The sequence below is a fragment of the Phacochoerus africanus genome, chromosome 7 (genome assembly GCF_016906955.1).
Source record: "Phacochoerus africanus isolate WHEZ1 chromosome 7, ROS_Pafr_v1, whole genome shotgun sequence".
In the NCBI taxonomy this organism is placed as follows: Eukaryota; Metazoa; Chordata; class Mammalia; order Artiodactyla; family Suidae; genus Phacochoerus; species Phacochoerus africanus.
The window spans coordinates 67,739,824-67,752,676 of record NC_062550.1 but is presented as its reverse complement, the minus strand read 5'-3'; the positions used below and the strand labels follow the sequence as shown (position 1 = coordinate 67,752,676).

At 51.0% G+C, this 12,853-nt stretch overlaps 1 protein-coding gene across 6 annotated transcripts; it reads left to right on the top strand.

Moving 5' to 3' along the window:
- Positions 1–200: 200 nt before the first annotated feature.
- COPS7A (COP9 signalosome subunit 7A) lies at positions 201–7,085 on the top strand. Of its 6 annotated transcripts, none has more exons than XM_047787692.1 (8): positions 201–322; positions 816–1,020; positions 2,866–2,941; positions 3,184–3,272; positions 4,905–5,107; positions 5,656–5,761; positions 5,920–6,071; positions 6,226–7,085. In XM_047787692.1, exons 2-8 carry the CDS (start codon positions 859–861, stop codon positions 6,263–6,265), a joined length of 828 nt encoding a protein of 275 aa, XP_047643648.1. In that variant the 5' UTR covers positions 201–322; positions 816–858; the 3' UTR covers positions 6,266–7,085. The 6 variants fall into 6 exon arrangements, with proteins under 6 accessions (XP_047643648.1, XP_047643647.1, XP_047643646.1 ...); XM_047787691.1 differs by having other exon boundaries at positions 212–349; XM_047787690.1 differs by having other exon boundaries at positions 212–435.
- Positions 7,086–12,853: the final 5,768 nt, after the last annotated feature.

Sequence of the window (12,853 nt, the reverse complement as noted above, 5' to 3'; positions counted from 1 at the left end):
CTGCAAACAGCCTCTTGCGCCTGTCCAATAAAGTTTTATTGAAACAAAGCCGAGGAAAGGGCGCCCGTCATTCTTTCCGCAGGAGCCAATCAGAGAGCAGAACGCATGCGTCGCTCTTGGGATCTTCATCAGTCGGAGGCGGGGACGGAGCATGTCCCGCCTGAAACCCGCCCCGTGAGAGCGGAAAGTAAGGCCGGAAGCCAGCCATAGAGTTTAGGGGCCAGAGCGACCGTGCAGGGAGGTGGCAGGAAAGGCTGGGAACAGCTGCCGGAGGTGACGGAGCGGTGGCCCCGCCCAGTGCGCTGGAAGAAGAAGCTTCCAGGTAGCGGCCCGCGGAGTCTGACCCAGAGTACGACGGGGCAGTCGGCTGGAGCCCACGGTCCCTGGGCGGCCTCTTTAAGGGAGGGGGCGGAGCCACGTGGAAGGATCGCGAGGGCGAGGTCACGTGGTTCGGGGCACCTGCGGGGTACTGTGGATTTGAGGGAGCGTCGTCCGGGTGGATACTATGTGACATCACCTCCCCCACTGCGACTTGTGCTTTGGGGTTCATTGGGGTGCACGTGGTGGGGCTTGGGGTTAGGCCCAGGGTTGGGGGAGGTGGGCGTGGCAGCCGGATTTTAGCCAGGCTTCCTTCAAAGTGCCCGATTTTAGGGTTCCTAGGTCCGATGTTAGACTGCTCGATCTCTGGGTTGCGAGATAGAGCGAACTTTCTTGTTGCGAAAGTGGCTGAGTGTCTCCAGTCCAGCCCTTATTTCTTGTGCTTTTCATCCTTCCCTGTTCAAGGAACTTCGCCTTCACATTCTCTTTCCTTGCAGCTCCAGACTTCCTGAGCCCAGGTCCCCCCAGCTCAGTGCAGCCATGAGTGCCGAGGTGAAGGTGACAGGGCAGAACCAGGAGCAATTTCTGCTCCTGGCGAAGTCGGCCAAGGGGGCAGCGCTGGCCACACTCATCCACCAGGTGCTGGAGGCCCCTGGTGTCTACGTGTTTGGGGAACTGCTGGATATGCCTAATGTTAGAGAGGTGGGTTCCTGACCTGGGTAGCCCACAGGGAAGCTTGACTAAAGTTTGAATTTGAGAACAGGCGCTCAGGGCTTATTTCGCAACCCCATAACCATACAGTTAAACAAGAATATGGTAATAATTAACCGACAGCTTGCAGAAATAAGTAGGCAAGTAAACCTCTTAGTTTCCCTTTGAGGATGAATGATCTGTAAAACTGAGTATTTTTCATTTTTGAACAAAGAGCCTGCGATTCAGAGTAGGAGACCTGATTCCAGCCTGTCTCCATCAGTGTAATAGCTCTTAATAATCATATGATCTTGATCAGGTTTCTTTAATCTTAGGCCGTAAATTTTCTCTTTAAAAAAAATGCCCCTGATACCATCCCTCACTCTTGTAGGAATCAGATGAAATTATGGGAAAGTAAAATCTGATACAGATGGAATAACTGACTGTGAAATTGGCATGCCCTGTTCTCTCCCCCTTTGCACCGTATGCTAATTCACTTCAGTTAGAGTAGGTAGAAAGTGTCTTTTTCCCAAAGACACATGGCAGGATGCTAGGAACACAACTGTTCGCACAGAAGTGGCAGAGTTGAGTTTGAAGTCCACAGTGAGTGGGTTGCCAAGATATATGTCACCAACCCAACCCCCAAGATGGTATAACAATGGTAGGTGGGCAAACTGAGTTATGTTTTTGAGGGTCAGTGATTCAGTGGATTTAGCCTTTTGGGAACCTTCTGGTCTGAAGAAAGCTGGCTGCCTTCTTTCCCTGATGTCCTCTGCAGTGGAACTAAAAAGAATCAAGGTGAAAAAAAAGAACCATGTTTTGGGTGCCTGTTTAACACTTTGCTAGTTGAAGTTCCCATTGTGGCTCAGTGGAAATGAATCTGATTAGTATCCATGAGAATGTGGGTTCAGTCCCTGGCCTCACTCAGTGATTAAGGATCTGGTGTTGCTGTGAGCTGTGGTGTAGGTCACAGATGCGGCTCAGATCTGGCGTTGCTGTGGTGTAGGCCGGTAGCTATAGCTCTGATTCGACCCCTAGCCTGGGACCCTCCCTAAAAAACCCGCCAAAACTCTGCTGGTCATCTGGGAATACCAGAAAAGTACAAGACACAGTGCTCCCCTTCTGAGACTTACATTCCAGTTGCAGAGATAAGATGGATGGATATCCATGAATAAGGCATTTATTTAGCAAGTATTTAGTGGCAGTGCCAATCACATGCACATCTCTGCTAGACCTAAGGGGATTACAAGAGGCTGAGTCTGTGACCTTGTTGAAAAATACCCTTAGGTAACAACCTTAGGTGGGCTTTGACTCAGTGGATGATCAGCGGTGGGAGGAGAGGAGGCTGTGCTGCCCTGGGTGGGTAATGAAAGCTCCTGGGTGAGGCTGGGCTGAAGCAGAGACCACAGATCCCAGGGCCTGCCCAGACCGTACAGCTGTTGGGGGAGTGAGGCTGAGGCAGAAGTTGTTGGTGAATTAGGTAATACAGCAGATTCCCTAAAGATTTTCAAATTCAGAAATGCTAAATACTCTTTAAGGACCAAACAACATACTTTGCAACATAAACGCTCTGAAAGTTTTCAGCCCTGAATTGAGGGTAAGAATTGGAGGCAGATGGAGGAAGAGGGCGTTGTGGATTGGGGTCGTAGCATAAACAAGGGCCTGGAGGTGGAAATGAGGCCTTGCTGTGGGAAGAGTGATCAGAGAGGCAGAGGGTTGCTGTCGGTGAGCTGCTGCGAGAGCTCCTGTTGGAGGGGAAAGCTGGGGCCAGAAAGTGGAATTCAAACAGGGTAGGGCTGGGAGGGTGGAGAGAGAGCCTCCTCCACTCACCTCTTCTCTCCCCTCGTGTTCTTGCAGCTGGCTGAGAGTGACTTCGCTTCCACGTTCCGGCTGCTCACGGTGTTTGCTTATGGGACATACGCTGACTACTTAGGTATCCGGAGGGGCCGGAACTCTGGAGATGGGAGATGGGCAGTTTATGGAGGGATGTAGAAGAAATTCTTGAGATACCTGACTTAGATCCCATAGGTACAGGGTCAAGGTCAAGACCCAAATTGGCACAGAAAGCTCAAAAAAAAAAAAAGAAAAGAAAAGAAAAATCAAGAGAAGGAGAGAGGCTAGGGCTTCCCACACAAGTGAAATCAGGATTTTCTATACCTTGTTTTTTTTTTCTAGCCGAAGCCCGGAATCTTCCCCCACTCACAGAGGCTCAGAAGAATAAGCTTCGACACCTGTCAGTTGTCACCCTGGCTGCCAAGGTCAAGGTGAGTGACAGACCCCCCAGTCCTGAGCCAGGGAGCACTTTTTTGTGTCGGCTTCACAAGGGCCCATCTGAAGGGAATTGCACTGGGACAGCCTTTGACCACAGTGGTGCTTCTTCCTGTTTCCCCACACTCCTCCAAGGTCTGTGTCTGACTCTGATACCTGTGGCCCTTTTAGGTGGAACATTATTCTCCCAGCTTTCTATTTTGTTTTTCTTTTTTTTTTTAATTGCTTTTTATGGCCACACCCACGCCATATGGAGGTTCTCAGGTGAGGGGTCGAAGCAGAGCTACAGCTGCCTGCCTGTGCCACAGCTGCATCAGTGCAGGATCCAAGCAACATCTGTGACCTGCACCACAGCTCATGGCAATGCTGGATCCTTAACCCACTGGGCAAGGCCAGGGATCGAACCCACAACCTCTTGGTTACTAGTCAGATTCATTTCTGCTGTGGCACGACCAGAACTCCTATTTTGTTTTTCAACCCACTTATGTTCTAAGTAAAACATCTTTTGTGTGTCAGGTCAGAATAGCAGCTGGGATGCCACTCAACTGTGTTATTCTTCAGCCCATTCCTCCCACTGTATGAAGTCCTTTCAAGCAGCTGTGGTGGCCAGAGCTGGGACACACTCGCTCCTGGTGACGTGGCAGGCTTCTATTTGCTTGAATGAAAAATACATAACCCAGAGCATCTTTGTATTTCCTGTTGGGTTCCATTCTTGTTAACTGTTTGCCCATCTGCATCTCCCAGTTGTTCCCTGACTCTCCCATCATCCCCGTGGTTTGGCTTAAATCAGGCTCTCTGCTTCTTTGGAAGGAGACCGTGTGTAAATGATAAACAGAAGAGCTCCAGCCTCTCCACCACAGCGTCCCGTAGGTCAAGCTCATCTTGACCACATCTGTGTACTGTCCTGAGCTGAGCCGGAGGGTTGACACCCAGGCAGATGTCACCCTGTGGTGGGCTGGGCGTTGAGGGGAGCATAAATGTTTTCCTTAAGATTGTCCTTTTTGGAGTTCTCCAGTAGCCTTGCAGGGTAAGAATCAGGTGTTGCCAGTGCTGAGGTTTGGTTCCCTGCTGTGTCTCGGGTTTGATCCCTGGCCCAGGAACTTCCCCATGGTGTGGGCGTGCCTGAAAAAAAAGTTGCAGAAAGGAAAATAATATTAAAAAAAAAAAGTTCCCATTGTGGCTCAGTGGCTTAAGAACCTGACATAGTGTCTGTGAGGATGCAGGTTCAATCCCTGGCCATGCTCAGTGGGTTAAAGATCTGGCGTTGCCACAAGCTGCTGTGTAGATTGCAGATGCGGCACGGATCCGGGGTTGCTGTGGCTGTGGTGTAGGCTGACAGCTGCAGCTCTGATTTGCCCCCTAGCCTGGAAACCTCTATGCCACAGGTGGGGCCGTCAAAAAAGACAACAACAGTCATAAATACATAAATGTAAACGATTCTCTTTCTTAGGATGTTATTTATCAGGTGGGAATACTTTTATTTATTTTGCCTTAGAACCTGCCTTTTACGGAAAGTGATTGAGGAGGAGGACTGGAGGGCGGGCAGTGGGGGAAGGAGGGAAGAAGAATCTTGGAAGCCCTTCTCTGTGCGGAACCTCACAGACCGCAGCCCGACCTCCGGGCCCCAGTGTATCCCATATGCAGTGCTGCTGGAGGCCCTGGCCCTGCGGAACGTGCGGCAGCTAGAGGACCTGGTCATCGAGGCCGTGTACGCCGACGTGCTTCGCGGCTCCCTGGACCAGCGCAACCAGCGGCTGGAGGTTGACTACAGCATCGGGCGGGACATCCAGCGCCAGGACCTCAGTGCCATTGCCCGAACTCTGCAGGAGTGGTGAGACCTGCGTCCCAGCACTGTCCCTCCTCTGCTGGCCCCAAGAAGGGAGGGCTGCTTTGGTGGAGGCCAGGGGTGGGGGGTGGTGGCTGGGCGGCAGAGGCACCCCCCAGGAGCCTGAAGAGGAACTGGGAGGAGGAAGGGGGGAGTCCTCTTGAGGGGATCCTCCCTGGGGGGTGGGCCAGGCAGGATGCAGTATGACCAGCGCTGTCCACAGGCCTTGGGCCTCTCTCACTTCTGTTTTCTCTGTGTTCTTATCTGACTTGGGTTTGTTAACACAGCTTCTTTTCTTCCTCTGGAGCACATCCTGCCCCGTTGTGGGTTTAGTTCCTCGCCCATCACTCCAGGCACTTGCTTTCTCCTCCCTTAGCCTACCGGAGTGTCCTTAAGGCTCCCGGGGATCTCGTTGAGGTGGTTTCCACGTGGCCAGGCGAGGCTTCTAACGCAGACAGGGCTCCGGCTGCCCGGGTCTCGGGGTGTCTCTGTGTCCGTCTCGGGAGTCTGTGCTCGCAGCCCTCTGCTGACCCTCCTCCCGCCGGTTCGTGCAGGTGTGTGGGCTGCGAGGTGGTGCTCTCTGGCATCGAGGAGCAGGTGAGCCGGGCCAACCAGCACAAGGAGCAGCAGCTGGGCCTGAAGCAGCAGATCGAGAGTGAGGTGAGCAGGCAGGGGAGCAGGCTGGCCCGAGCTCCCACAGCTTTGGCCGGTTGTCCTGGGCAGAGGGGTCTGGACTGGTGCTGTAGCAGGCAGACCCGTTGGGCAGGGACCGCCAGGTTCTGGAACCTTCCTTGGTTTCCTTCCTTTCCTCCTGGTAGGTCGCCAACCTTAAAAAAACCATCAAAGTTACTACCGCAGCCGCTGCCGCAGCCACATCTCAGGATCCCGAGCAACACCTGACGGAGCTGAGGGAACCGGCTCCCGGCACCAACCAGCGCCAGCCCAGCAAGAAAGCCTCGAAGGGCAAGGGGTGAGCCAGTGTGGTGGGGGCCGCTCGCTTATGGGGTGCCCTGCTTCTGCTCCTCCCTCTCCTCTCTAGTCTTTTGCACACGGCTAGGGAACAGGGGAGCTGGCAGGGCCTGGGAGGGTCCCTGCAGCCTCTCTCTCTCTCTTCCCCTTTCCAGGCTCCGAGGGAGCGCCAAGATTTGGTCCAAGTCGAACTGAAGGGATTGTCGGTTCTTCCCCGGATGTGGGTCCTAGCTGCCTGCCTGCCCCTTAGGAGTCCTCAGAGAGCCTTCCTGTGCCCCTGGCCAGCTGATAATCTAGGTTCATGACCCCTCCCCGCCCTTCTCTCCCGTACCCCCAAGCAGAGATGACACCTTCTCTAGGGAGGAGGCAAGTACAAGTCATGTTTTTGTTGGTACTTTTTGTTTGATGTGACTTTCTTGTGTGTCCCATTGTCCCCTCCTCCTCCCTGCCATGCTCTCTCCCCTATTTCTTTAGGAGCCAGCATCTGTCCCTGTTTATCATGTCACTGAGTAGGTGAGGCGGTTGCGTCTCCAGCATAACCCACACCTGTCGGTCCTGCCAGCACCCCCCTCCCCGCATGCTGAACCCTGACTCCTGCCCCTGCCCCAGCCTCCTTGGGCAGCCTGCCCAGAGCCCTAGGGCTCCCACCTTTGTTCCCACCCTGAGAGTTCTGGGAGCCAGCCGGCCCTCCCAGGAGTCCCTGGACACACACATCCTAGAGTTCTATCTCACTGCAGTTGTTTCCTTTCCTCTCTCCTCCCCTTGGGTCCTGGGAATGCTGCTGCTTCCATGTCCCCAGAGCCTAAGGGCTGCTGTTTCTCGAGCTATTGCGAGATGGTTCTTTCCTGGGCCTGTCTTAGAAAGCCTGATGGCAGTCCTGGAAGGATTTACACTTCCTTTTGTGAGTTTGATGGGGAAGGGAAGGGGATAGAAAGTGTATAAAAAAAGAGTATATATACATATATCTATATATAACATGACACAGAAATAAATCTATGAGAAGTCTATCTACAAACATGCCCTGAGCTGGGTATCTTCTGTCTTTGGTACTGGGAGATGGGAAGAAGGCTCATTTCCAGTCCACCCTAAAGCAAAGTGCTAGAAAAAGAAAACAACCAGGAGTTCCCATCACCGTGCAGTGGAAACGAATCTGAGTAGGAACCATGAGGTTGCGAGTTGGATCCCTGGCCTTGCTCGGTGGGTTAAGGATCTGGCGTTGCCATGAGCTGTGGTATAGGTTACAGACATGGCTCAGATCCTGCGTTGCTGTAGCTGTGGGGTAGGCTGGCAGCTGTAGCTCTGATTGGACCCCTAGCCTGGGCACCTCCATATGCCTCAGGTGCAGCCTTAGAAAGCAAAAAAAAAAAAAGAGAAGAGAACCAGATACTCCATGCCGAAGCCTGGCCTCGGAGTTGGGAAACCTAGACCCTGAACCGCATGCCTTTAGATGGATTGCTTGGTGTCTCAGCATTCACTCAGAGGCGGTGGATACCTACTGGGCATCAGCTCGTGCTGGGTACTGGAGGTGCAAAATGATGGTCACTGTCCCTTCTCTCAAGGAGCTTGAGTTCAGCATGTTTCTGTCCACCTTATAGAATTATAGGGGGAAGAGTTGATAGTAAACTTGAGTTTTCTCATCAAAGCCACGTGGGACTCTCAGGTCTCAGTAAGAAGCAGTGGTTGGGGGAGTTCCTGTTGTGACTCAGTGGGTTAAGAACCCAACTAGTATCCATGAAGATGCGGGTTGGATCCCTGGTCTCCCTTAGTGGGTTAAGGATCCAATGTTGCCACAAGCTGCAATGTAGGTTGCAGATTCGGCTCAGATCCTGTGTGGCTGTGGCCTAGGCCAGCAGCTGCAGCTCCAGTTTGACCCCTAGCTTGGAAACTTCCATATGCCACAGGTGCTGCCAAAAAAAAAAGCAGCACCGGTTGGGTTCCTGTCCCCTGTTCAAGGTCTAGCATCCTGAGCGGTGTGCTTGGAGAGTAGGCCTCCTAGTGCACAGCTGTGCACGCCCCAGAATAGAATTGGGAGGCTCCAGTGTCAGGGACAGTTGGCACCTCACTTATATGTGAAGCGGTTGCCTCCTGGGGTCTTGGTGTTCGCTAAGTGGCCCCCCAGGTGGAGATGTAGGGCAGACTGCTCTCTGGTCTGGTCTGGTTCCCGCTATGACTTCATAGTTTCCCTGATCCCTCTGGTTCCAGGCTTCATGAATGGCTTTAAAATCTAGTGTAGGCTGGGCTGGAACCGCCCAGCCCAACACCGAAAGAGGAAGGAGGGCCCATTCACAGCCCCGAGGACATGCAAATGCAGTTTGTCTTTGCTTTACAAAGTCAGGGCTCTTGGAGGTGGGGCAGTGGATTAATTGTGGGCACAGTTTTTGACCATGGAATTTGGTTCAGGATTGAAGGAGTCCGAGTATAAGAAGACAAGGACACCAGGAAAATTATCCCAACCAAAAATCTTATCACCACTCACACATTCTTGCACATGGATCCATACTGCACAGCGATCTTAGGTGATCTTAGGGCTGAACCCCTGTGGTAAGCAGAGGAGGAAGAGAACTTGCCTTCGTGAGAATTCAGAATTTTTGCACATGAAGCAGATGACACTTAGAAGGTCAAGGCAAAGTCTCGAGCTGAAAACAGCAATTGGATTGGGGCACAAGAAGCCCAAAGACAGTATTTCATGAGATCCCATTAAAGAGATTAGAAATTCTCTGCTTAAGTGCATCTTGCAACACAGATGGGTAAAAGGGAGTTTCGAGGGGAAGTCTAGGCAGTGTGTTAGTGTTCTATTGCTGTGTAACAAATCACCCTAAAAACCTAATGGCTTAAAACAGCACATGTTTTATTTACCTCGGTTTCTGTGGTTTCATATTGCAACTAAGCTGAGTTTTCTGCTTCAAGGTTGCTTGGGAGGCGACAGCAGAGCATTGACTAGGGCTGTCTCATCTCAGGGTTCCAGTAGGAAGAACTTTCTTCTGGGCACAACCAGCGATGGTCAGCCGGAATCACTACCTCTGGGTGGTCAGCCTGTGGACCTCATCCTCTGGCTGGTTTGGTCAGAGGCAGCCCCTCTTCATTGGAGCAGGAACCAGAGAGACCATTACCAGCACAGCAGTGAAATCGCAGTCTTGTAACCTAATCACAATCTCCCATCACTCTTTCTAGTCCCCAGGTCCAGCCTAGTGACTGTCAGAAGGGAGGGGTCATTGGAAGCCATATCAGAAGTTTCTTACCGCAGGCAAGTGTCTCTTTGGGCCGTGAGCACCAGAACCATCAGGGGAGCTTTTGAAAATGGCATATTCCTGGACCCCTCGCCCCCCTCCCCAATTCCTCCCGAATTTGAATCTCTGGTGTTGGACTGGAAATGGGACTTCACTGACCTCACTGACCCAGCCCTAAGCTGTGATGTCCCGTTTATATAAGCAGACTTTCCCAGATTAGTGCCACCTTGGATCAGCTAAAAGGCTTCTACCGAAGGGCCTTGGAGGATGGGTGAGCAGGCCCAGGGTCACCATCTGGGAGAGAAGGATGAGCAAAGGCGAAACTTGGAACACAGGGCAAGAGAGAGGTCTGGTCCTGTCCTCTGAGGATGTTAAGTATATGGTTATATAATTAAAAGTGTGACAAGTACTAAGACAAATAGGGTGACATGAAAGCATTTAACAGGGGATCTGCTTCTTGCCTGGGTCAGGAAAGCCTTCCCCAAGGATGTGACCTTTAAACTGAAACTGGAAACCCAAGTGGCAGTTAGCCTGATGAAGGGAAAGGAGAGAGTGTTTTGAGTGGGTGGAATAGTGGGATGAAGCCTAGAGGCAGAAAGCTTTCATCCTGTGATTTAGCTGCTGCTCCCCTAATATGAATTGCATAATTTGGAGGATGGGGCAGCGAATACAATCCTATATTTGTACTTCATTTGTCCAGTCGACTGGTAAATTGACTGAACATCTGAAATAATATAAACCATAATGCATATGTTATACTTCTGGGCATTGGGATTTGGGTTGTTTTTGTTTGTTTGTTTTGGGTTTTTTTTTTTAGGGCCGCACCTGAGGCATATGGAAGTTCCCAGGCTAGGGAATCAAATCGGAGCTACAGATGCCGGCCCACACCACAGCCACAGCAATGCCAGATCTGAGCCTTGTCTAAGACCTATGCCACAGCTCACGGCAATGCCAGATCCTTAACCCAGCGAACGAGGCCAGGGGTCAAACCCCGATCCTCATGGATACTAGTCGGATTCATTTCCGCTGTGCCACAGTGGGAACTCCCAAGGATTTGGGGTGATTTTTGTCTTTTTGCCAATCTGTATTTCCCAATCTTCCTTTGATAATTGCTACTGAAAGCTAGTATCTGTTAAGTCTTTACTGTGGTCAAACACTATTCTGAGTGCTTTATATGTATAAACTCAATACCCACCCAAACTTTTGGGATTAATATCATTAATGTCACTATTACCCCCTTCTAAAGATGACAAGCGTGGTACAGAGAGGCTAGGTAACCTGCCTAGGGTCACACAGATTGTAAGTGGAGTAGGCACACCCCACCCACCCTGTCTCTCTCACGCTCCTGGACAGAACGCACAGAGCAGTCATCTGAGGTCTATAGTCAATAGTGAACAAAGGAAATATTAGCAGGGAGAGAGACACCAGAATTCAAAGTTCCACCAGAACTTTGATGGTGAGTTGTACCATCTCTCCCTCCCGCCTCCAGTATTTCCCAGAACAGACTCAAAGGCAGCCCCAAGCCTAGAAGTGTCCATCAGGTGTGAGCTGAAAGGGACTCCTAAGGGTCAGAGAGTGTGGGATATTCCGTGTTTTTCGACCTCCCTTCCCCCGCCCTGCCTCGTCTCTTCTACCTCCAGCCCCAGGGAATACCACGGCAGTGATACTATAGCAGCGCAGTGACAGCAGCAATGGCTGGGCAGGCATTTAAACCTCTAGGGAGGAGAACCTTCTTTCTGACCCCAGTTGCTGTGGTGCCAGCAATGCGAGGCAGATCCTCCCTGCTTTTTTCTTTTGTTTGTTTTTTTAGGGCCATGTCTGCAGCATTCGGAGGTTCTCAGGCTAGGGGTCGAATCAGAGCTACAGCCTCCAACTGGATCCTTGACCCATTGAGTGAGGCCAGGGATCGAACCTGCAACCTCATGGTTCCTAGTTCCCCCTCAGATTCGTTTCCACTGCACCATGATGGGAACTCCTCCCCCCACCACCCCGCTTTTTTCTTTCTCTCTTCTCTTGATGCTTGGCCCAAACGCACAGTGAGAGATGCCCTGCAGAGTGGAGAAACTATAAAGAAGCTCTGACATTTTAGCCAGAGGATTGGGAAAGGAAGCCTCAGAGAACCAGAAAGTGTCAGGAGATGGCAGAAAAGGAGGAAAATCAAGAGACCGGTCCCACAGAGCTCTGTGTAGACTCCTGGGCTCACCTTTGAGCTGCACAGGCATGATTATGACCCAAAACACCTTACCGAAGCCTTGGGAACTGAGCTACTGTGCATTCACAGGATGGACCCCTGTCCAGGTCTGACTGGCCACTGGGTGGCACACATGCAGGACTGATCCAGCTAGCATCGCGAATGGAAATTTAAGCCAACCCTGGAACCACAGTGAGAGAAGGCAGATTGCTGCCTGAACCTAACCAGGTGTATTGCTTGCTAAAATAAAGATATTCTCTTTAGGATTTTTGTAAGACCCAGAGTCTCAAAACAATATTCAGAAATCCAGGGTACAATCCAAAATCACTCAGCATAACAAAGAACTCTCCAGGAAAAGACAACCAGTTCCAAGATGAGAGAAGTGCTGGAATGCAAAACAAGGAAGTATAACCATACCGGAAGAGGAAAAGGAGAGCACTTGTCTTTTCTGGCTGCACCCCCACCCCGCCCCCTGCATGTGGAGCACCCAGGCTGGGATCAGATCAGGATCCTTAATCCACTCTGCTGGGCTAGGGATCCAACCTATATTCAAGTGCTCCCAAAACATGGCCAATCCTGTTGTGCCACAGCAGGAACTCCCAAGAAAGAGCAACAGACAGGTTAATACAGATTGTTTTCCTCTTAAATTCTTTAAAATGTTTATTCCAGTTGAAAGGAAAAATTACAAAGCTGTCTGATGGGGTTTTCAGTCTTGTGGGTATAACACACATGACAATTACAACACAAAGGAGTGAAAGTAAAGGGACCTGGGTGATGTCAAGTTTCCATATTTAGAAGGAAGTGGTGAGATGCAAGTTCTCAGTGAACTGTGAACATACATGTTTTATAATCTCTAGAGCAGGAGTTAGCACACTATAGCCCACAGGCTAAATCCAGCCCACTACTTGTTTTTGTAAATAAAATTTTATTGGAACAGGAATTCCCATCGTGGCTCAGTGGTTAACGAATCCAACTAGGAACCATGAGGTTGTGAGTTCGATCCCTGGCCTTGCTCAGTGGGTTAAGGATCAGGCATTGCTGTGAGCTGTGGTGTAGGTTGAAGACCCGGCTCGGATCCTGCGTTGCTGTGGCTCTGGTGTAGGCCAGTGGCTACAGCTCTGATTGGACCCCGAGCCTGGGAACATCCATGTGCCGGGGTGCGGCCCTAGAAAAAACAAAAAAATATTTTTTATTGGAGCATAATTACTCTTCATTCATTTACATATGGTCTGTGGCTGCCCTAGCACTGTGGTGTCAGAATTGTGTGATGGAGTTCCCTTTGTGACTAAGCAGGTTAAGAATTCGACTAGTATCCATAAAGATGCAGGTTCAATCTCTGGCCTCACTCAGTGGGTTGGGATCTGG